General features: G+C 37.4%; 1 protein-coding gene across 1 annotated transcript in view; it reads right to left on the bottom strand.

The window, feature by feature from the left end:
- fam20ca (FAM20C golgi associated secretory pathway kinase a) overlaps nucleotides 1-20,654 on the bottom strand; it is a 42,946-nt gene extending 22,292 nt beyond the window's left edge. The window contains exons 1-3 of the mRNA XM_087808643.1: nucleotides 19,802-20,654; nucleotides 18,817-19,001; nucleotides 12,791-12,869 (exon numbers count right to left, since the gene is read on the bottom strand). Coding sequence (XP_087664769.1) covers nucleotides 12,791-12,869; nucleotides 18,817-19,001; nucleotides 19,802-20,325 — 788 coding nt within the window. The 5' untranslated portion in view covers nucleotides 20,326-20,654. The remainder of the gene's footprint in view (nucleotides 1-12,790; nucleotides 12,870-18,816; nucleotides 19,002-19,801) is intronic.
- Between the last annotated feature and the right edge of the window lie 2,897 nt (nucleotides 20,655-23,551).

Below are 23,551 nucleotides of genomic sequence, written 5' to 3'. Positions count from 1 at the left end.
CGACCAGAAAAGTAATACAAATAAGTTCATGATATATAAGAAACATATTCATAGATAAGAAAATGGTATAGAATAGTTAATTTAATAGAAAAAAGACTTAAAATCAAGATAATACATGATTCCGGCTGTCTATCACAGCTGATACTTGATCAAGAATCTCCGATTTAATTCCTGCAATTATCAAAACAATTGATCGATTTACAACATGAACCACCAAATACTCCTTTTCTTCCCTTCCATCACTTTTTTCAGTTGAACTTTGCTAGAAAAAACTGCCCAATAGGAGGCGTGAGGTCACAGCGTCACATTGAAACGTGTCAACCTCAGCAAAAAAAACTGAAAAGACGGGATTAAAGAAATCTGAAGGAGAATTAAACGACAAATTTAGTTTTTTTTTGTGTTTTTGAAAAGACCCAACAATGTGAGAGAAGAACCTTTTTTTTTAAAAAAAAGGTGAATGATGAACAGAGATGAGAGACAAGTCCAGGATTAGTGCCGCCTCAGCGATCCTGTCCTGAGAGCAGCGACGACACAGAGAGGAACGGACAAAAGGGAGGGAGAGAGGGAGAGAGAGAGGGATGACGGCGGATGATGGTGGTGGTGGTGGTGGAGGGGGGGATGAAAAGCACTTCCTCCTCAGGATTTGACCTAGTAAAACATTTATCAGAGGCTCGTGAGAGAGCGAGAGGAAGAAAAAAGCATCGCTCTACGTTGTATTAGGAGGAAAAGAATATGTTTTTAAAAACATATTATTTAAAATCCTTATTATCTGTAATGAACCATCTTTCTTGACATTCCTAGGAGTCTTTTCGTGTTTTTTTTTACATGAATATAAATGGTTTGTTTTCAGGAGAATCTGCGAGATAAAGACCTCATTAGTTTGTCATTTAGAATGAAAAAAGAAAATGATCTTGACACGACGTGATTGAATGAGTGAGGATGTGTGCGAGGAGATTTGTCTGGAGAATGAAAATTCTGAGAGAAGGAGGAGAGAGAAGGAGGAGAGAGAAGGAGGGGAGAGAAGGAGGGGAGAGAAGGAGGAGAGAGAAGGAGGAGAGAGAAGGAAGGAGGAGAGAAGGAAGAGAGAGAAGGAGAGAGAAGGAGGAAAAAAGGGGGTTGAGTAGGAGGAGAGAGGAGGAGAGAAAAGGAGGAGAGAGAATGAAGAGAGAGTAGGAGGACGAGACAGAAGGAGGAGAGACAAGGAGGAGAGAGAAGGAGAGAGGAGGAGGAGAGAGGAGGAGGAGAGTGAAGGAGGAGAGAGGAGGAGGAGGAGATAGGAGAAGGAGGAGAGAGAGAAGGATAGAGAAGAAGGAGTGAGAAGGAAGAGAGAGGAGGAGAGAGGAGGAGAGAGAAGGAGGAGAGAGAGAGAAGGAGGAGATAGAAGGAGAGAGAAGGAGGAAAAAAGGGGTTGAGTAGGAGGAGAGAGGAGGAGAGAAAAGGAGGCGAGAGAATGAGGAGAGAGTAGGAGGACAAGAAGGAAGGAGGAGCGAGTAGGAGGACGAGACCGAAGTAGGAGAGAGAGGGAGGAGAGAGAAGGAAGAGAGCGAAGGAGGAGAAAGTAGGGAGGAGAGAGAAGGAAGAGAGAGAAGGAGGAGAGAGAAGAAGGAGAGAGGAGGAGGAGAGAGAAGGAGAGAGTAGGAGGAGGAGGAGAGAGGAGGAAGAGAGAGAAGGAGGAGAGAGAAGGAGGAGAACAAAGGAAGAAGGAGAAGGAGAGAGAAGGAGGAGAGAGAAGGAGGGGAGAGAATGAGGAGGAGAAAGAAGGAGAGAGAGGGAAGAGAGAGAAGGAGGAGAACAAAGAAAGAAAGAGGAGGAGAGAGAAGGAAGAGAGGGGAGGAGGAGAGAGAAGGAGGAGAGAAAATGAGGAGAGAGGAGGAGGAGAGAGAAGGAGGCGAGAGAAGGAGGAGAGAGAAGGAGAGAAGGAGGCTCTGTAAGATGATCAGTCCTCAGACACATTAGAGGAGATTAAAGTCAAATGAACAGTGACCTGTAAGTGAGTAAGTCGGTGAAAAGCTTCCAGAAAAGAGATCATCGCCTCTCAGTTGTTTATAAAACAGAATGTTATAAATACTTCAACAAAAATGGTGGATCCAGATGGCAATCTTGAACGCAAGCAAAAAATAATTCATCATAGTTTCTAATCACAAAATTGAGAAACTCTAAAGACATATTTGGAACAGTTGAGTTGTAATCTAGAATATTCAGGATTATATGAGGTAGAAAAAAAAGTCAAAATAAAATGGCAAGACCTGACCAGATGTTTGTGTATTTGCATCTTTGTATGCAGATGATGGTGTTCTCTGTGTGTGTGTGTGTGTGTGTGTGTGCGTGTGTGTGTGTGTGTGTCTCCTAGCTTGTAGAGACTTTGTGCCAATGTTTTTTTTTTAATTATTAGTTATATGGAATGAGGACTCAGGAAATGAGGAAATAGAAAGTTAGTTTCTAAAGAGTTTTAGTTTGACTCATTTTTACATGTCAAAGGTCACGCGCTAATGGTCTTTCTTTTTTTTTTCAAATAATCAATAGAACATTATTTCTTTATTTCTGTGCAGGCCACAAAAAAATGTCTCCAGAACCACTGATCTATAAGACTTTAAAAACGTTTAAGAAGTCGTAACTTCGTGGTAATTGGATCTACGCTTTTCTTTGACAACATGAGTCCAAATACGAAGACTTTTTTGAACATCGTCGTCATTAATCAATGACACAATTATCGTGAATGTAATAGAAATGTTATTGATATTTAAAATGATAGTTAAAGGATATTTTCTGTCGGTAAATGTAGACAAAAGCGACGACTTATATATAAATTGTTAAATAAACTTTTAGTAGTTATGAATCAGCCGACAACTGTGGCGCTAGTTTGCACGACAAGGCTAGCAGTTAGCAAAATATAATAAAAAAAACCCCACCAGTAACCTTTTTGAAAACATCAAAATCACGTATAAGTTGAGGCGCATCTTGACAGTTTTAGATAACAGTTGATTAAACCTTAAGTAGAGATTAGATTTAACTCGACGGGGAAAAAAAGAAAAAAATGGTTGTGGCGCTAGTTTGCGCGACAATGTTAGCAGTTAGCAAAGTGTAAAAAAACCCCACCAGTAACCTTTTTAAAAACATCAAAATTATGTTTAAGTTGACGAGCATCTTGACAGTTTTGATAACAGTTGATCAAACCTTAATTAGAGATTAGATTAAACTCAACGGGAAAAAAGGAAAAATGGATGTGGTGCTAGTTTGGACAATGATGCTAGCAGTTAGCAAAATGCTAAACAAAAAAACCCATCAGTAACCTTTTTAAAAACGTAAAAGTTATGTATAAGTTGATGAACATCTTGACAGTTTTGAATAAACCTTTAGTTGAGATTAGATTTAGCTCGACTGGAAAAAAAGAAAAAAATGGTTGTGGCGCTAGTTTGCACGACAATGTTAGCAGTTAGCAAAATGTAAAAAAAAACCACCACAGACCTTTTTAAAATGATCAAAATCATGTTTAAGTTGACGAGCATCTTGACAGTTTTGATAACAGTTGATCAAACCTTTAGTAGAGATTAGATTTAACTCGACAGGAAAAAAAAGGAAAAATGGTTGTGGTGCTAGTTTGGACAACGATGCTAGCAGTTAGCCGAATGCTAAATCAAGTCTAACAATAATAATGAAGAACAATAGTTTATTACCTATATTTCCAGTCATCAAAACTAAAGTTTCCAGGTATGTTTAGTTTAAAAAACATTCACTTTTGTGCAGGAGAATAAAGATAAAAAAAAAAAGGCAGCTACACACTTTATCGTGTCACAACACGTCTGGATTTAGCAACTTTGTTACACAGAGGCGACCTCAAGTCTTTTGTGTCGTAAAATCTGGTTTCCTTGGATGGATTTCAACACCGTGTTCCAGACAAATTGCTCGGTGTCGTGATCTCTTCCTTCACCGCGATCCTTCCCACGTCTGCGAGGACTGAATGAACGCCTCAGTGTAGCCTCGACATCGGCTCCATCCTATTCTCCGGATCGACTTATCGGGTCTAATCGTTACCTTCCATGTAAGGTTATCCGGGGGGCGGGGTTCGGCCGAGGGTGACGGGAGGGGGGTCTGAACCCTGTCACCCGACCACCACCCAGACCCGGTCCGAGTGCATCAAGTGTGCGGACGTTTGCTGGCGGCAGCTGCGAGAACAGCTGTGTTTCGCTGACATGAGTCTCTGGACGGCCAGCGTATGCGAGCCAGCTGACTCCGAGGGTCCTCCTGGGAGATCTTCTGGCACCTCGGGCGTTCCTTCAGCATCTCCGGCGAGGACGCCAAGTTATTCGCGCTAATAATCCTCGAAACCATTTGCTGGTTTCGAAAAACCTCGAGTAGAACCAGAAGATTGACATAGAATGACTTTTGAATTTATGGCTCTTGACTCGTTAAAAAAAACATGCTTTCGGTGCGTTTTCCCAAAATAAACTACATTTTATTTATTATTCCTTCACCATTTTAATCAGTTTATTTTTTATTATTGTTCATTTTATTCAATAAAAAAACAACTATTACATATTTACTTCTTGGTTTTGTATTATAGTTTCTAAAACCTCTGAAATAAATGATCGTAAAATTTTAAAAATACTATGAACGACATTTTTAAAAATGGTTTATTATAATTATAACGTATAAGATTATAACATCATGACTTGCATTTATTTTGAATTTATAGCTGATTAAGAAATACATTAAGTGCATTTTACCTTTTCTCTAAATCAACTGCATTTATTATTATGTAGTAATTATTATATACTATATAGTATTTCAGAATCCCTTTTATTTAAGATTCATTATATTCTCATTTCCTTCACAATATGTTATCAGTTTATTTTTATTATTTTCAATTGTATTCATTAAAAAAAAGTTATTTTACATATTGACTTTAAAACAACAATAAGAAAATACTATGTTTATACTTTAATTTGAATTTACATTTCTTAACAAAAAAGAAATCCCCTCAAAATTGACATGGAAAGTTAATAACTTAATTCAATATAGCATTTTAGGCTGATTACTAGTGAAGAGTTTTAAGAATCAGGGAAATGTGAGTTCTTCTACTAGAGCAGGTCAGAATTGTATTAACCGCAGGCGAGACACGAGAAAAATGTGCTTTTTATTTATGTTTACGATAAGCTACATTTTATTTTCAGTGGTTTTTAACTATTGGTCCGGAAATCGCTACTGTTCTGTGAGTCATTTTGTACCAGGGTGTACAGAAATAAATAACAATAGACATAATTCTCTCTTCTATTGGTTAATACTGTCTGAAAGTTTTTTTCTTCAGGGAAAATAAGATGGTATTTTTCTCTGCAGTAACATTAGCCTGTGACTCTTGTTGTGTTCTCAGTATTATCTTGACCTTTAAAGTATTTACTTTATTGAAAATTGTTTTGATTGCTTAAGGGCTTTGTGACCCTGGTCTGGAAAAGTGCTATATAAATAAAAATTACTTACTTACTTACTCTTTGAAATTTACTAAAAAAAATAATGAAAAATGACTGAAACACAAACTATATCCTAGACCGTGTCGATGAAGAAAAAAAACATTCTAGAGCTTTTTGCTGATTCAGCGTTATTGTGAGATTTATTGTCACGTAACTGTCATTAGTTCTTTTGCCTCTAGTGATTTGGGCTTCGTGTTTCAGTTCTAAGAAATTAGAAAATTACATTATTTGTTGTTCTTTTCGTAGCTTATCTTATGAAATTGGTATCAAAAATATATCGTAACAGTACTGACACGAAACTGTTCCGCGGTACAAAAAAAGGTCGTAAACCCCAGATTTATCCAACAGATCGCAGTTAGCAAAATGTAAAAAAAAAAAACACCAGTAACCTTTTTAAAAAAATCAAAATCATGTATAAGTTGACGAGCATCTTGACAGTTTTAGATAACAGTTGATTAAACCTTTAGTAGAGATTAGATGTAACTCGACGGGGAAAAAAAGAAAATAAAGGTTGTGGCGCTAGTTTGCATGACAATGCTAGCAGTTAGCAAAATGTAAAAAAAAAAACACCAGTAACCTTTTTAAAAACATCAAAATTATGTATAAGTTGACGAGCATCTTGACAGTTTTGATGACAGTTGATCAAACCTTAATTAGAGATTAGATTAAACTCAACGGGAAAAAAGGAAAAATGGATGTGGTTCTAGTTTGGACAATGATGCTAGCAGTTAGCAAAATGCTAAACAAAAAAAACCCACCAGTAACCTTTTTAAAAAATGTATGTATTAGTTGACGAGCATCTTGACAGTTTTTGATGACAGTTGATCAAACCTTTAGTAGACATTAGATTAAACTCGATGGAAAAAAAGTTGTGTTGCTAGTTCGATGCTAGCATCTAGCTTCTACCATCACAGTTCTAGACTGTGAAGTACAAATATATGTGTTATATTGAATTTATAACGTGTCAATAATTCTTAAAAATACATGATTATCTATTAAAGAGCAACACATTTCGGAATCATTTCCTATCTCCAAAGCAACACTGTTTCTCTCCTTCCGTCTTCACCGAAGCTTTAGCAGATTTTTCACCGATAACCTTGTCTTCCGCTTTCACCACTTTTATAAATGATTGGAAAGTCTTGATGAATGTGGAGAAACTGCTGGTGACCCCCGACTGTTCCGCACAGAAATCTTTTATAGATTTTCTTTTTTCCGGAGTAACGGTGATTTCAAGCGTACGAAGCGACCGACAATTAAATAATTATCGGATTGTTCGCCGGTGATTCGGGATAATGTGATTTAGCAGCAGGATTTCTGCCGCCGAGACAAGTGAGTGGGCGGAGCTTTGCTCATAATTAGCAGGGATTTTGCAAGGATATCATTTCACAAGTTGACAGTGGGAACAGATCCAGTCTAAGGTGTGGGCCCAGTCTGAGTGGATGTGTGGTCTGCTTGAGAGCTGGGACTGTGTTTCACAAGTATTTGTGGACTTTTGTTTTTTTTGTCGTCATCCCTGCAGACAGAGGAAACCAAAGCACAAAATACTGAATCATTCACGCCTGTATTTAAGTCGCCCTAACTGAGAGTGTCTGTTAATGTTGTGATGTTTGACATTTTGTTGATAATTTCTTTATGTTATTGTATATATAGTTATACATATATTTACTATTACACACATATATACTCACTCTTATACACATATATACTCACTCTCATATGTACATAATAGTGTGTATATATGTGTGTGACTGAGTATATATGTGTCTAAGAGTGAGTATATATGTGTGTAAGATTGAGTATATATGTGTGTAAGAGTGAGCATATATTTGTGTAAGAGTAAGTATATATGTGTGTAAGAGTGAGTATATATTTGTGTGAAAGTGAGTATATATATGTGTGTAATAGTAAGTATATATGTGTGTGTAAGAGTGAGTATATATGTGTGTAAGAGTGAGTATATATGTGTGGAGAGTGAGTATATATGTGTGGAGTGTGAGTATATATGTGTGTAAGAGTGAGTATATATGTGTGTAAGAGTAAGTATATATGTGTGTAAGAGTGAGTATATATGTGTGTAAGAGTGAGTATATATTTGTGTGAGAGTGAGTATATATGTGTGTAAGATATGTGTGTAAGAGTGAGTATATATGTGTGTGTAAGAGTGAGTATATATATGTGTGTAAGATATGTGTGTAAGAGTGAGTATATATGTGTGTAAGAGTGAGTATATATTTGTGTGAGAGTGAGTATATATGTGTGTAAGATATGTGTGTAAGAGTGAGTATATATGTGTGTGTAAGAGTGAGTATATATGTGTGTAAGATATGTGTGTAAGAGTGAGTATATATGTGTGTGTAAGAGTGAGTATATATATGTGTGTAAGAGTGAGCATATATTTGTGTAAGAGTAAGTATATATGTGTGTGTAAGAGTTGGTATATATATGTCTGTAAGAGCGAGTATATGTGTGTAAGAGTGAGTATATATGTCTGAAATAGTTCTAGAATGAATGAGCAAAAGTATGTTTATGTACTTGGACGTAGTTTATCGTAAAACTGCGTCAAAGATATAACAGCGAACTAACAGCTCTGTGCTTCAGAACGGATTCAGACACGCATGTATACTCTGTTCTTCTCACACTTGTGCAAGTAAAAAACATGTGACTTTAATCCAGACCTGATTCCTATTCTTTAAGTAAAAGAGTCCAAACCCAAACGATTATTCACATCTATCTCAGCATCTGACTTCACGATGTCGTCCTCGTGTTCGTATTAAATCAAGTTCAGCTTCTGAAAGCTCCAGTCGACTCGCACAGACCCGTCTCCGCAGCACCTTCCCCTTCACTCGCGGTTCGGACGAGAAAAAAAAAAAAAAAGAAAGTCATGCATTTTTCATTTTGGTGCATTTCAGATCAGAACGAGTGTTAGATTCTCTTCGATCCGACTTGTTGGAATCCTGCGGAGTCAGCTCGTTTCGACGCTCGATGAAGCCACGTATGAGCGTCTTCTCGCGACGAAGAAAAACGAGACGCGATCAAAGGGTGTTAATGTGCGACTCTATGACTCTATTCTGCCTGCACTTTACATGCGAGTCGATACGACCGATCATGAATGTTTCATGATCGGATCGATGCTCCGGCTCGAGGCGACTTCCAGGTTTTCCCTTGCATCGTGTCCGTCGTCTTGCACTCTCGTTGTGTAGCTTTAACTGTGAACTGTTGATTTGCATGTTGCCGACCACAGACCCCCCCCCCCCCTCCGCCCCCCCGTGGCTTCACCAGTGCCAAGAGCCCGTCTTGTCAAAACGAATCGTGCTCACGCCGATGAAACGCCGGCGTCGTATGTGAAGCGATGGCCAGCGGTGCGTGAGCACGGAATGATTGCCTCAGAATGGACATGTGTGTCCTACATACAAGCCACGTTCAAGGCAAAAGATGTTTACGTGTTACGAGCCCCGGTGCGACGTTCCTACAGTTTCCCCCCTGAAGGGCCGAGACATGTGCGCGACGAACAAAGTGATTACAGTTGTGTCTCCGTCGCTCTTGGATAAAAAACATCCAGGGTCGACACGAGAGTCTGGACTTGTGTCGCGACTCCGTCCAGGAGATCGACTTCCTCCGAGGCTCGACTGTTCTCCATCTGTCTGCGGCGTCTTCTGATCCGCCTCCCGTTATTCAGAGCTACATGTTCAGAAGTACTTCACTTTATCTTGACACCATGAGCTCGGAACTTGAGTTCTCGTCTGATCGCTCACTCTTTTGTAAGAACTCTGGAGCTCCTGTCATATTTAAGAAGAAAACCTCTCACACCGCCTCAACATGAAGATGGATGTACTGTAGATATGGATGCATATGGATATAGATAGATAGAGATAGAGATAGAAAGATGTAGATAAAGAGATTGACAGATGGAGAGAAAGAGACAGAGAGATAGAGATCGATATATGGATGGATGGATGGATAAATTGATAGAGATAGATATAGGGATGGATGGATGGATGGATGGATGGATGCATAGATACAATAGATAGTTACAAAAGAAAGATAGATAGATAGATAAATAAAGAGATTGATAGAGATAGATATAGGGATGGATGGATGGATGGATGGATGGATAGATGGATGGATAGATTGATAGAGATAGATATAGGGATGGATGGATAGATGGATGGATAGATACAATAGATAGTTACAAAAGAAAGATAGATAGATAAATAAAGAGATTGATAGAGATAGATATAGGGATGGATGGATGGATAGATACAATAGATAGTTACAAAAGAAAGATAGATAGATAGATAAATAAAGAGATTGATAGAGATAGATATAGGGATGGATGGATGGATAGATACAATAGATAGTTACAAAAGAAAGATAGATAGATAAATAAAGAGATAGATTTAGGGATGGATGGATGGATAGATACAACAGATAGTTACAAACGAAAGATAGATAGATAGATAAATAAAGAGATTGATAGAGATAGATATATGGATGGATAGATGGATGGATATATTGATAGAGATAGATATAGGGATGGATGGATGGATAGATGGATGGATAGATACAATAGATAGTTACAAAAGAAAGATAGATAGATAAATAAAGAGATTGATAGAGATAGATATAGGGATGGATGGATGGATAGATACAATAGATAGTTACAAAAGAAAGATAGATAGATAGATAAATAAAGAGATTGATAGAAATAGATATAGGGATGGATGGATGGATAGATGGATGGATAGATTGATAGAGATAGATATAGGGATGGATGGATGGATAGATGGATGGATAGATACAATAGATAGTTACAAAAGAAAGATAGATAGATAGATAAATAAAGAGATTGATAGAGATAGATATAGGGATGGATGGATGGATAGATGGATGGATAGATACAATAGATAGTTACAAAAGAAAGATAGATAGATAAATAAAGAGATTGATAGAGATAGATATAGGGATGGATGATAGATGGATGGATGGATAGATACAATAGATAGATACAAAATATAGATAGATGGATGGATAGATTGATAGATTGATAGATTGATAGGTATAGGGATGGATGGATGGATAGATGGATGGATAGATACAATAGATAGTTACAAAAGAAAGATAGATAGATAGATAAAGAGATTGATAGAGACAGATATGGGGATGGATGATAGATGGATGGATAGATACAATAGATAGTTACAAAAGAAAGATAGATAGATGGATAGAGTACATGTATATTTATATACACGTATTATTTGCTAAAATCACCCTAATGTCAATTTAGAATTAGAATTATTTTCAGAGTAAACTGTTCCTTTTTGGAGTTATAGGCAGATTTTTTTTTATTCGTTATAGACTATATTACTTGACCAGAAAAAGTTAAATATTTTTCCCAAAATATATATTTTTAAATGTTAAACAGACAATATCTAATGAAAACACCACTAGCCGATGAGTTTCCTAAACACTAAAAATGTTTAGCAAATGTCTGGTCGAAGAAATAGGAGCTTTTATTTTGACGTTTTGAATGACATAACTGTTGAAATCTTGTGGCGCTTGTTTCCAATAATGTGGCCCTGCTTTAAAACGTTTTTCATATCACTGTAGCATGTTAGCCTTTTAGCTTCTGCTACAAACACGCCTAAAATACAGACTTGTTTCACTTTTTTCTGAACCATTTCTAATGTGGAGGCTTGAATAGAAGATGGACGTTACAGACGAGCAGTACGGAGGTATTTGGATGTTTTTAAGTGTCTTTTTGATGAAGAAAGTTAAGCTCGAGTCGCTACATTAGCATAGAACTAGCATAACTCTTAAAACACGGATTACTCTAAAATGAATCCGAACCCTTATTTGACATGAGGGTGAGTAAAAAATGAGTGAAATTGGGTGAACTGTCACTTAATAATTCATAAGTAATGAAGAAATGGCCGTAAATCACGTTCCTTCCAACTAGTTTGACGGATCAAATCCAAGGTTTTTTAAACAGCTGTACAAAAAACATCCATATTTTGGAGGTGTTAAAAACTAGTATCACAGTACCTGAGACAAAACCTCAGTCTATTGTCTTTAGATTCAACTATTGTCACTGTTGTAGCCAAATGAACAACGATATAACACGAGATCCCGGCGATGACTGAGGACGAGAGGATACAGTGGACTTCTTTAAAGCTGATGTTTGGACATATTTTGGTTTCAAAAACAAATGAACGCAGTTACGACTTTGTCAAGAGTCATGTGGTCTGTAAATTCTGCAACACCAGAGTCAAGTACTCAACCGATACTACAAAGATCCCCAATATGACTGAGGACGAGAGGATACAGTGACTCCGGCAGCTTTTAAAGCGGATGTTTGGACATATTTTGGTTTGAAAACAAATGAAAGCAGTTACGACTTCGTCAAGAGTCATGTGGTCTGTAAATTCTACAACACCAGAGTCAAGTACTCAACCGATACTACAAAGATCCCCAATATGACTGAGGACGAGAGGATACAGTGACCCCAGCAGCTTTTAAAGCTGATGTTTGGACATATTTTGGTTTGAAAACAAATGAAAGTAGTTACGAATTCGTCAAGAGTCACGTGGTCTGTAAATTCTACAACACCAGAGTCAAGTATTTGATAATACTACACGTATATCCTTGTTACTACAGTATAACGTTATATCGTATTGTTGTATCGTCAGATCTTTTCAATACCTCCGAGTTACATCCGAGTAAGTAGCAACGATCTGTAAAACGCTGACTTTACTTAACAGGAAAACTTTACATTCTTTTTTGGTCTTCAAACCAACTAAAGGAAGGAAATCCCACGAACATCGTTGCGGCTTCTTTTGTCTCAAATGAGTATCTTGAACAATCCAAACATGTTACTTTTGATCGCGGCCCAATTGGCGGCGAGCAAAGCTGGCGCGAGGCGTGCTTTCAGACCAGGGTGGGCTCTTTAAACGCCTCTGCCAGCTTTTTTTCGTCTCCCTCAAGACACGTTCTGACGGCTCAATGCTCCATTTAATTAACATTAAAGCTGTTAATGTTAATTAAAAAACACACCATTTCCCACCAGGAATACAAAGATCGCATTGCAGGAAGCGCCGCGTCCCAGAATGCACCACCAGACTCGGTAGCGGTGACACGGATGTTGACGATTTTTTTTGTCGTCAGACATCGCACGGTCATTAGCAGATGTTGGAAAAAAACTTTTAAATTCGACTCGGATAGAAACAGTCGTTCGCTTCACTCATATGTAGGTCACAGCAAACTGCATGGGAATCAAATTTTAATCGAGCTTCAATTTTGAATGAGCGGAGCTGCAGAGTCAGACTCACTTCATGGGTTTGAACAGCGCTTGTCCGTAGTTCTGGAAGGTCATGATCAGCTTGAGCTGCGTTCCTCCGGACTTCATGGCTGGAAGAGGAAACATGTGGAGTTAATGTTCAATCGACGGGGAAAAAAGAAGAAAAAATTGCATAAATTTGATAGAAAACTTCATACAAACGAGGAAACATTTTTAAAAAAAGATAAAATATATTTAACTTGAAGCATTTAAATAGACTTTTGGATAAGCATGAAAAAAGATGAATAAACTAGATTAATTTGATGGAAAAACCTGACAAAAAAAATAAAAATTGTAATTTCTGCCATTATATGACAAAATAAAGCTATATATATATTTGTTTTCAATTAAAAAGAAGAGTCTTTAGGTATTTCAAACATTAGTTTGAATGACGATTCAAAAAATAAGAAAAAATAACTGTAGTTTGATAAGAATCGTAACTGAAAACCAGAATTTTGCCCTTATATGATAAAATAAAGTTGAATATGGTATTAAAATATATATAAAATGAGAGAGCTTTGATTTTGAAAAACGTAATACAAACAAGACACATAAAATGTGTAATAAGTAAAATAAATAAGTGTAATTTTGCTATTATATTATATAATAAAGCTGAATTTAACATTCAAAAATGTATAAAATAACTTATTTACAAAGTATTTGTAATATTACTTTGAATGACCTTGAAAAAAGAAGAACAAATTACTCTAAATTTGAACAAAAACTACCAAAATTGAATAGCAAGGAACATAGAGATATACTATAAGTGTAAGTATATGATAAAACAAAGCTGATTTTTACATGTTCAAAAATATATAAAAACACTTAAAAAGTATTTGAAATATTATTTTAAATGACAGTAAAAAAGAAGAAAAAATAGAAAAATATATTAGGCAAGTATTTTTACATTATGCGATCAAATAAAGCTGAATGTGTTATTTCACAAAATATATATAAAAAATAAGTTACTCACAAAGCATTTGTAATATTATTTTAAATGACCATTTTGATGGGAAAACGAAATATCAACAACAAAAGAGATATAAGGAAAGTGTAGATTTTCCATTATGTTATAAAATAAAGCTGACGTTAATTTTTTTTTTAACCCTATAAAAGCATATATTTACAAAGTATTTCAAATATCTAGCGATGAAAATAGAAAAAAACAAAGGGAAAACTTGTATAGCAACAGAAATAAAAAAAAAAAGATATAACTGGAATTTCTAATTTAATAAAATAAAGCTGAATTTAATATTTATAAAAAACTTAGTATAAAAGTACATATATATATAAAATATTTCAATTCGTATTTCATATACTTTTGAGGGGAATAATTGAAACAAAATGAAATGACCATGAACAAAAATAGCAGTTTTGATGGACACATAAATGCAGTTCAAAGACTTTTTCCGAGGTCTGCCGTTAGGCCTTCAAAACCTCCTTAACGCTAACATTACCTGGATCATTTATTTAGCCTTCACACTGTTTTAAATCCTGCTTATTATCCCAGGCTTAGCTACTGCTTGGCTGCTTCCCCGCCCTTCCTTAATCAATGATTTTCAAAGAACAAAGACTCATGTTGTACATGTGTTCACATTATTGTATTTAAAGTACATTTTTCTTTACCTTCATTTGATATTATTGTTTATTAACTATTTTTCCTTGATGAATAATATGTTATTAGTAAGTTTATTATCCTTAATTATATATAAACAACATATTAAATATAAAAAGAAATACACACAACACAACTACGTTCTGGATTTTCACCACTTGTCTGATGTTCGGCTGCATTTTCGTGAGAAAGAAAAAAGTTCTATGACATTTTCCTTCTGACATTTGTCCTCGGTGGACGCCGCTATCTTGTTTCTGTCTCCCCCGAGAAAAACTTCCGACATATCGCCGAGCACATGACACGAACTCACATCATCTGATCAATAAAACTATTGTTTTCTCTTCCTCCCTCTTTTTCTTCCGCTCTCTTGAGGCCGAGCTTTCCACGAACACGACAATAACATCAGCCTTGAGAGAGCGAGTCCTACACATGTGCGCCGTGTTTTAAAGCTAAAGCTAAGCTAGCGAGCGCTAACAATGCAACACTTTGATACCTTCTTAACTCTTTCTTTAAAACCTTACTTTTCACCAAAAGTTGTTAGATTTGAAGTCGGTGTGAGCTTTTCTTTTTTTACTGTAACGGACGATGCTAATACCATTAGCATGCGACACGGGGCTAGCGTTTTTGGAGTAAGCTTGAGTAGCGCTAAACAACAGAACGGTCCGTTTCTTCTGTGATTTAGAAAAAAATGAAGGTTACATTAAAAGTAATAAAGTAAGTAAATAAGTGTAGGTGACACTTAAATGCTAATCGACCACGTAGCTGCCAAAATACTCCAAGTAGTTTTTCCGAGACAAGCGTCTGGATCGACTGGATGTTCCGTGTAATCTCGGCGGTAGAAAACTGAGAGCGTTAAGCTTCCGCAAGTACCGGCTTTGCTGCAGGTCAAGTGGACGCTGACCCGACCGGGCGGGAAAATTAAAAACTTGAAGAGGACAGAACGCCGGACACGAACATGTACAAATGCTTTTGACTTTGAAACCCATGAGCAACAATCACGGTGATGGAAGGTTGTGGTTTCATGTCATTTGGGATCATTTCATTTAAAAAATTGACTAGAAATCTTTTCAAAAAGTTTAAAACTGTGGCTGTAATTAAACAATCCTATAACACGGCATTTTATTTTGATATTTTGACATAATTCAATCATTTAAAAATACAGTAAAATTCCTATTTGAGCGAATTTGAAATTAATATGCCATTCCTGAACCTCCACCACGCTAGATGGCGCTGTAAAAAAAATGGACAAAATTGAAATGTTGCTGAAAAGATTCAATTTTCAGTCAAATTTAGTTTTTTTCCCCCCACGTTAACGGTTTAAAATATTTCAATACATATCGTAATATTTTGACCCAAGTATCATATTGTGTATCGTTCTTGCCAATATCATCTCCTTTATCTAGTTGTTTTTCTCAAGACGAAATTCCTCATTTAACTAAAACAAAACAACATTTTTTTAAGCCTATCTTGCAGTTTAACGTACCACCAGGTAACCCTTCTACAAAGACACTTTTTCTTAGCGCAAAAACACTTATAGACAAAATATTTCAAATCATATTTCATTTACTTTTGAGTGGAATAATGAACAAAATTCGACTACAGTGGTTTTGACGGCCACGTAAATGCAGTTAAAACACTGAACTCTCTCCCAGTGTCCGCTGACATTACCTGGATTTTTTATTTATGCCTTCACACCGTCGTAAATCCCGCTTATTATCCCCGGTTTAGCTGCTGCTTGGCTGCTTTCCCGCCCTTCCGTCATCGAGGATCTCCACAGAACAAGGTTGTAAATGTGTTCACATCCGTTACCATCGACCATTGAACGCGCCGCCCCGTGACTCTTTTACTTAAGGTGACATCGCAGATCATGGATAACTCAAACCCCCGCAGGAGCCAAAGTCTCAAGCGGGCAAAAATATTTTTTTGTTATTTTTTTTGCTCTTTTCTGTAGATTATGGTAAACTAAACTGACCCGTTAAAATGTTATTTTAAAGTTTATTTAATTGCTGTACATGCTAGCTTTAGCTACCTCACAACAGCGCTAGCTACAACACTAACCACCCCGTAACCCTTTTTTATCATCAATTCTTTAAGAATTATATCAAGTTCAAGCCACAGAAAACACTCAAGTTCGTCTCGTCTTTCACAGCGTGGCAAGTCACCCTGACATTATTAATAATAATGATATATTTTCAGAGTTTATATGACGCCCGTGGGCAAAAATCTGTCCTTCTCTTCTATTAATATCAAGAGCAACAATGTAGCAACGTTAGCCTGACAACCAACAACTGAATCCAGATCATCTCAGCCGAGAACGACTGAGAGCATGTGACGGTTTAACTTCCCCAGAGGCTTCATGTCAGAGTGTGACAGAAAAATAGATATATCAGGTATCTGTTAATCTTACAATCCTTTGCTCTTTTTTCTTTTTTTGGGGGGGAGCAGAGATTAATCACTGTCCGTGTCGTCTTTCCTACACCAGTGGTCTTTCAAGGAAAAGAGAGAAAAAAAACAAAACCCGCTCCAGGCATGGCCAACAACATCAGAGTCGGCTCTCGTGGCACGATGATAAATCCACCGCCTTCTCACCTGTGCCACCTCACGATAGCGGCGCCGTGATTTATGAGTCGCGCTGACGCCTCGACAAAAGGCCAGAGCGTCCGCCGACTCGCTGACGGACACAAAGGGAAACAAAAAAGGAGGAATAAGTTTCTAATGTCAGATGAGTCGTAAGCGGCGAAAATCAAAGAAGGAACAAAAGCTTGTAATTCAACCAAAGCACAGGCTTGACTGGCTTCTCTTAAAGCGGCTGTTTATAGGCGCGTCCGGGTGGAAACGTGGTGTTTTTTTTTCAAGATGCTGGTGGATTTTTCTGAGCGTCTCTGCTACATTTGATGCATAAGGAATCTATAGCGGGATCCCAGGAGAGACGCCTGCCGACTTGTAAACCTGCACAGCCAAGCAGAAACCAAGGATGTGATGATTGTGGACTCTTTAGTTTTTTTTTCTGTCTTACATTGTGATTCTCTCTGCGGAAACATCTCGCTTTTAAAAAAGAGCAACTGTAGCAAGAGAAGCTCACAAAGCCTCCGATGAACGACTCGACTACACACTGTTATTGTGTGTAGCGTCGTCAGCACTCTGAGGAGGCATACCTCTGCCAAGGAGCTCCAGAAACATGCAATCAAATCCCTTTTGACTCGAAACCTTAGCGTTAGCTTTAGTTAACGCATGCTAACCTAGCAAACCTAAAACAATGTCGACTGAAAAATACAACTTGCGACTTCTATCACATCGAAGGTCCTTCAAAACATTCTTGGATCCAGATGGAACGAAAGAGAACCACAGTACATTAAATAATATTTCCCTTGTCCCAGTGAAAGATACACAAATTTATAAAAATGTAAAAAGTAAAAGTAAAAGGGGAAAAAAAATGGACTATTGTTTAAAAAGATCATTGTGTCCTTTCAATTTTGAGGAACATTGTAATATTGATGTAACAATATATCGTAATATTGTGGTTTTGTGATACTATTGTATTGCCACCCAAGTATCATGATGTTCTTGCCAATATCAACCCTAAAATCTTTTTTATTGTTTTTCTTTAAAAACAAATTTTTTTACATACCACCCCGTAACGCTTACAACATGTGAATTCGCAAGTTGTTGTTTTATCATTCGACGTAGTTCTAGGGTTGCTAAGTTAGCCTCAATCTTCTCGATGTCATCGAAAGACACGTCATCGCCTCCTTGGCAGAGGTACTTCAGCGGTCAGTGCTTTTAACTTACAATGGTGTCGCACTTTACGCTTGATTTATCGCGAAAGTAACATAATGAGCTTCTTTACTCTCCCGGTTAACGGAGCGTGTTTCTTTAAGTTGAATTATATACGCCACAGTGACGACAGATGTTGATGCAGTTTGTGGTTTAATGTTGAACTTGTTCAGAGACTAATTAACCCCAATGGAAGATTTTTAATTGGCAGAAATGAAGAATATTATGAATCTATTAGTGGTCAAAGTCACACAAGAGAAGGTTCTGTATGTGAAGCTCATAATTTCCAGTACAGAGCTGACAATTATTTTATTGTGAGAGACAAAATACATACATTATTAAGATTTTATATCAGGATTACAAGTCGAAAATAATCCAACCAGCTTCATCTCGATACTTTTATGTAACTTTGTATCGATCGTTTCAAGAGATTGAATCTTGGCTCGATTCATATTCCTTGTGACCCTTGTGTGAACCCCGTCACATACTTTTTGACAATTCTTTATCATTTTGGACATTTTCAATCAAGAAATTGATTTGTAAAGTTTTCAAAAATAAACGTGTAGATCGATGCCTGGATTTAAAAAACAAGATACACTGTCAATTTTGACTTTTCAAAAGCAACTCACCGACACTCGTGATCTTCTGGCTCACCAGGTCCTTCAGCAGTGCGTCCAGCACAGGGTTGTGTCTGGAGTAGAGCTCGTAGCGGTTGATGCCGATGTGGAAGCGTAGCCAGTTGGGGTACGACTCGGCGGACACTTCCGACATGGGAGTGAACTCTTCGTCCTCCTCGTTGCCGTCCTCAGTGTGCCTGTCAATAAATGGATCACGCAGTCAGACTTCTAGATCCTCTTGGGACGATTAATAAAAGTATGGAGTATACAGACAGTATTTATGTGGCTCTAATCAAGTAGAAACTTACAATTTCATCTTTTTTTTTATTCATTAGTAGTTTCTAAATATGACTATAGAGTTTTTTACTCTGCTTTTGACATTTGTATGACTATTTATTGCCCTTCAAAAAGATACAAGTGAAGTAAAAAAAAAGATTTTCAGTTGAATATTAACAAAAAGTCAAAGAAAATAATAATTTAAACATGTAAATCTGTACTTATTTCTTCATTGAATACTTTTCGCTCCTTTTATCTTGGCTCGATGGCCCCTCAACTTTAGTAAAATGTGACATTAATCGTCCACCACTCGACTTGCATGTAAGTAAGTAAGTAAGTATTTTTTATTTGTATAGCGCTTTTCCAGACCAGGGTCACAAAGCGCTTAAACAATCAAAACAATATTCAATAAAGTATATACTTTAAAGATCAAGATAAAACTGATAACTCAACAGGAGTTCCAGAAAATCAAGGAACAAATAGAAATGAAAGCAATATATAGAACAACACGTGGTTTATGAATCAAAAGTTACATGCGAAAACGTCACGACAGCAGGACAGATGGCGAGTAAAGAAGCTTAGAGGCAGCAAATGTTCTCTATTATGGACTAATGTGATTGTTTGTGACAGATGTCTCGCGGATAATGCAGATAAAAAGGGTTTGATCGAGTGATGGATAGATGGAGAGTTTAAAGATGCGACTTTTTTTTCCCAAACTCACCATCCCTGGACCCCTGTTGCTTTGGGGTAGAACCTGACGTCCGTGTTGACGTTGAACAAAGTGTCCGCCTCGCTCAGGGCAGGGAGCTGGATCTTGAACAGGGGATGCTCGAAGAGCGCGGCGAGCCGGGCTGGAAGTGTTCCCCGGGATGAGTCGCCCATCAGCGGCTTGTGCTCCTCGGGGAGTCCCGGGTCCGCGGTCCTCTCCAGGGACCGCGACGTGTGGTTGGATCCGGGCTCGTTGCTGAAATCCTGCAGGATCCTCAGCGTGTGTTTGTTAGGCCAGCCCGCCTCCGCCGCGGTCCTGCCGCCTCGCTTCCCCCAGCCCTGCGCCTCGCCCGCCGGGTGGCGAGCGCACTGACACCCGGCGTCCTCGCCTCCTCCTCCGCCGCCGCCGCCGCCGCTCTCCGCCCCGCGCTTCTCCAGCTTGGGCAGCAGGTCCACCATGATGTGCATGGTGCACGCCACGAGGAACACCATGAGCAGCAACACTCGGAACCTTCGGAACATGATCATCTTGATCATGTTTTTTTTTTTTTTGGGGGACGCGATCCGCGAGCTCGTGTCAACCGAGCGACTCCATGACGAGTTGTTTTTTTAATCCCGGAGAAAGTGAAGGAACATCATCATCCACTGACAGTCATCTCATCTTCCATCCATCCCTCCTTCCCTCCTTCCTCCAACTTCAAAGTCTCTCCTTTCTGTCCTTATATTCCCCGGGAGTGATGTGCGTGGATCAGCCCCGCAGGTGCAGGTGGCCCCGGGTCCGCATCCGTCCTTCCTACCCCGTGCTTTGTCTCCCGTCCAAGTGAGAGGGTCCTCGGTGGGTGTGTTAAGTATTGGGTGATGGAGGGACCTCTGAGTCCAGCCTCGGTGATTGGCTGAACAACCAGAGGATGTTTGGCGGAAGAAGAGGATTCACAGGAGGCTGCGGGCTGTGTTGGGGCCACTAGAGGGCGGGGAGGAGACTGTGCTGCTGGACCCCGGAGAGAACCCGCCGTAACAAGAGCAGGGCGATTATGTTAACTATAATATATGGATGAACTAGATTGAAGAAAAAAAAAAATCATCCTTTCACTTCACGTTCAACTTTAATTGACAATATGATGACAGGAGGTATAAAAATAGTCGTTATTTTAGCATTAAAGCAACACTACGTAACATTTTGAATGAATTTCTTTAATACAGACTTGTGTAGTAGAAATCTACAGATAAGTTGTTGACAATTATTGTATATATTCTACATTTTAAATATTGTATAAAGTGAAGCTTCTGAGGGGCCGTCAAGCAAAAATAACGTTATTAACCTATATATATATAATTGGAAAAATAAATCTAATAAAGTCAAATAAATTATGCTTCAATTATTATCTTATCATATTATATATATATATAGCTTGATTTTATATATTGAATATGATAAGATAATAATTGAAGCATATTTTGCTTGATTTTATTATATATATATCCTGTGTTGTTCTCAGTGTTATCTTGACCATTAAAGTATATACTTTATTAAATATTGTTTTGATTGTTTAAGCACTTTGTGACCCTCGTCTGGAAAAGCGCTATATAAATACAAATTAACTACTTACTTATATATACATACATGCATGTAATCTGACATGAAAAGACTTTCAACCATTTATTGTTAACATTCACATTCATCTTAATATTAAGTATAAGTATTATTTTATTTTATTATTTTAGTTTAACTTTTTGCAACCATTAACTGAAAATTGTATTCACTCTTTTAAAAGAGCAATTTATACCCACAACAATGAGAAAAACAGAGGATGACGGAATGACAAAAAAAGTTATATTTAGATTTCAACTAGTAATAATAATAAAAAAATACAAATTCAATTTCAGTGAGGAGATTCTTGAAGTGGGTCAGATACTTTTTTACCGTTTTTTTTGTAGTTACCACGACGATATAAAACCCTAAAACAAGATTCTTTCTCTTGTTTTGTAAAAATCGGCGAAAGTGAGAATTTTGCGCCACCGGAGGGAGCCAGAAACACTATTTCAAATGTTACGGATGGGTCTTAATGCATGTCTCTCTGTTCAAGTCCTGTTCACTTTATTTTTACCGTTGAAATAAAAAGGGAAAGCAATTATGAAAAGTATATGAAAATAAAAATAAACCTAAATATGCTTAATAATATTTATAAATCTGTGGTATATATACACCAGCAAAAGTTGCAAAAATAACAAAGGTAAATCTAATAAAATTAAGCAAAATATTTTTTTTTAATTGAAATTTAAATGATTAAAAGTTGTTTTTTTTACCTATTTAATACACATTTTATTACGTCTGATCCGATGTAAAATTACTTTTTGAGTGGGAAAAACATTTACAAAATACACGTATCAAATATAATCAGGACGTATCAATCCTACTTCAAACACCACTTGTTATCAGTGTGTAGTACTACACACACAGGCATTTGTGTAATACTTCATCTCACCTTGATTAGGCTCCAAGTTTGTTGATGCCCTCGGCTCCTCGCGTGTATTTCAAAGATTGTTGTATCTTTTTATCACCAATCGACAGAAACACCTTCGTCCTTTGAGACATCAAACCTCCACTGATCAACCTCATTACTGTCGGAATCACAGCCCAACATATTAGTCAGTTCTTTGAGGGGCTCCAGAGATGAAGAGAACATGTGTGAAGTAAACGGTGGAATGTGAAGACGGTATTTACAGTTGCCAGTTTTACCCAGGTGTCTTAACTCATCTTTATTATCCAGTTATATTTAAAGAAAATCAGCTATTTATTGTAAAATATTAGATTTATTTCCTGTCCTGTCATTATCAGTCATTTAATGTTAATTTATTCAATTGGATATTTACGTTATTTAGATTTTAATCATCGATTTAAACAAAGATACTTAACGTGTATAGCAACAGGATTGTACATTTCATATCGGCTAGCTAAGCTAAGCTAAGCTAAGCTAGCAAGTATAGCATGTGGATGTTCGACTGTATTTATGAGGTCAAAGAAAACTTTTTAATTTGTATTTATTTTGTATTCATCTATAATATTTGATCTGTGTTAGAACTGGCCCACAGGCCCCACAGCTGCCTTCTGATTGGACCAGCGACAGTCACAAGACTAACCTAACTTATTAATGGTGCACACAGAACCGCAACCTCCCATGATGCATCTCTGCCCACAGAGAGACGATCGGACAATCTTCATCATCATCATCATCATCATCACTACTCAGCCCCTAAAGTTTTGCAGTTTTACTCGTGTTAATTTCATCTAAAGATGTTTCAAACAAGTCTGTGAACGTTTAAATATGTCAATAAGTCTGAATGACATATTGACATATTTAAAGCGACTAATCATCTTTCGTTATTGGAAAGAGATGCATCATGGGAGGTTGCTGCTCTGTGGGCATCATTAATAAGTAAGGTTGGATAATTATTGCCTTGTCAAGTTATGTTGAAAAGTACAAGTTGTTACCAACGACAAATAAAGCCAAATAATAGACAACTGGCTTTATTTGTCTTTTCACTTGTGACTGGCTGGTACCGAATGAGCCGTGGGCCGGTACCGGCCGCTGAACACTGTGTCGCTGGGTTCAATAGGTTATGTGCAATAATTTTTTATATGTTTTAATACACATTTAATCAGTCCGGCCCTCTGCTTCCGGCAAATTAGTTTTTTTGGCCCTATTTGACATTGACATCCCTGCTGTAGGATTTTTGTTTTTGTAGATTTTGATTTGTATATATA

Source organism: Callionymus lyra, chromosome 15, assembly GCF_982586985.1.
Source record: "Callionymus lyra chromosome 15, fCalLyr1.hap1.1, whole genome shotgun sequence".
Lineage (NCBI taxonomy): Eukaryota > Metazoa > Chordata > Actinopteri > Syngnathiformes > Callionymidae > Callionymus > Callionymus lyra.
The sequence above is the reverse complement of the archived record's forward strand: the minus strand, read 5'-3'. Positions and strand labels throughout refer to the sequence as shown.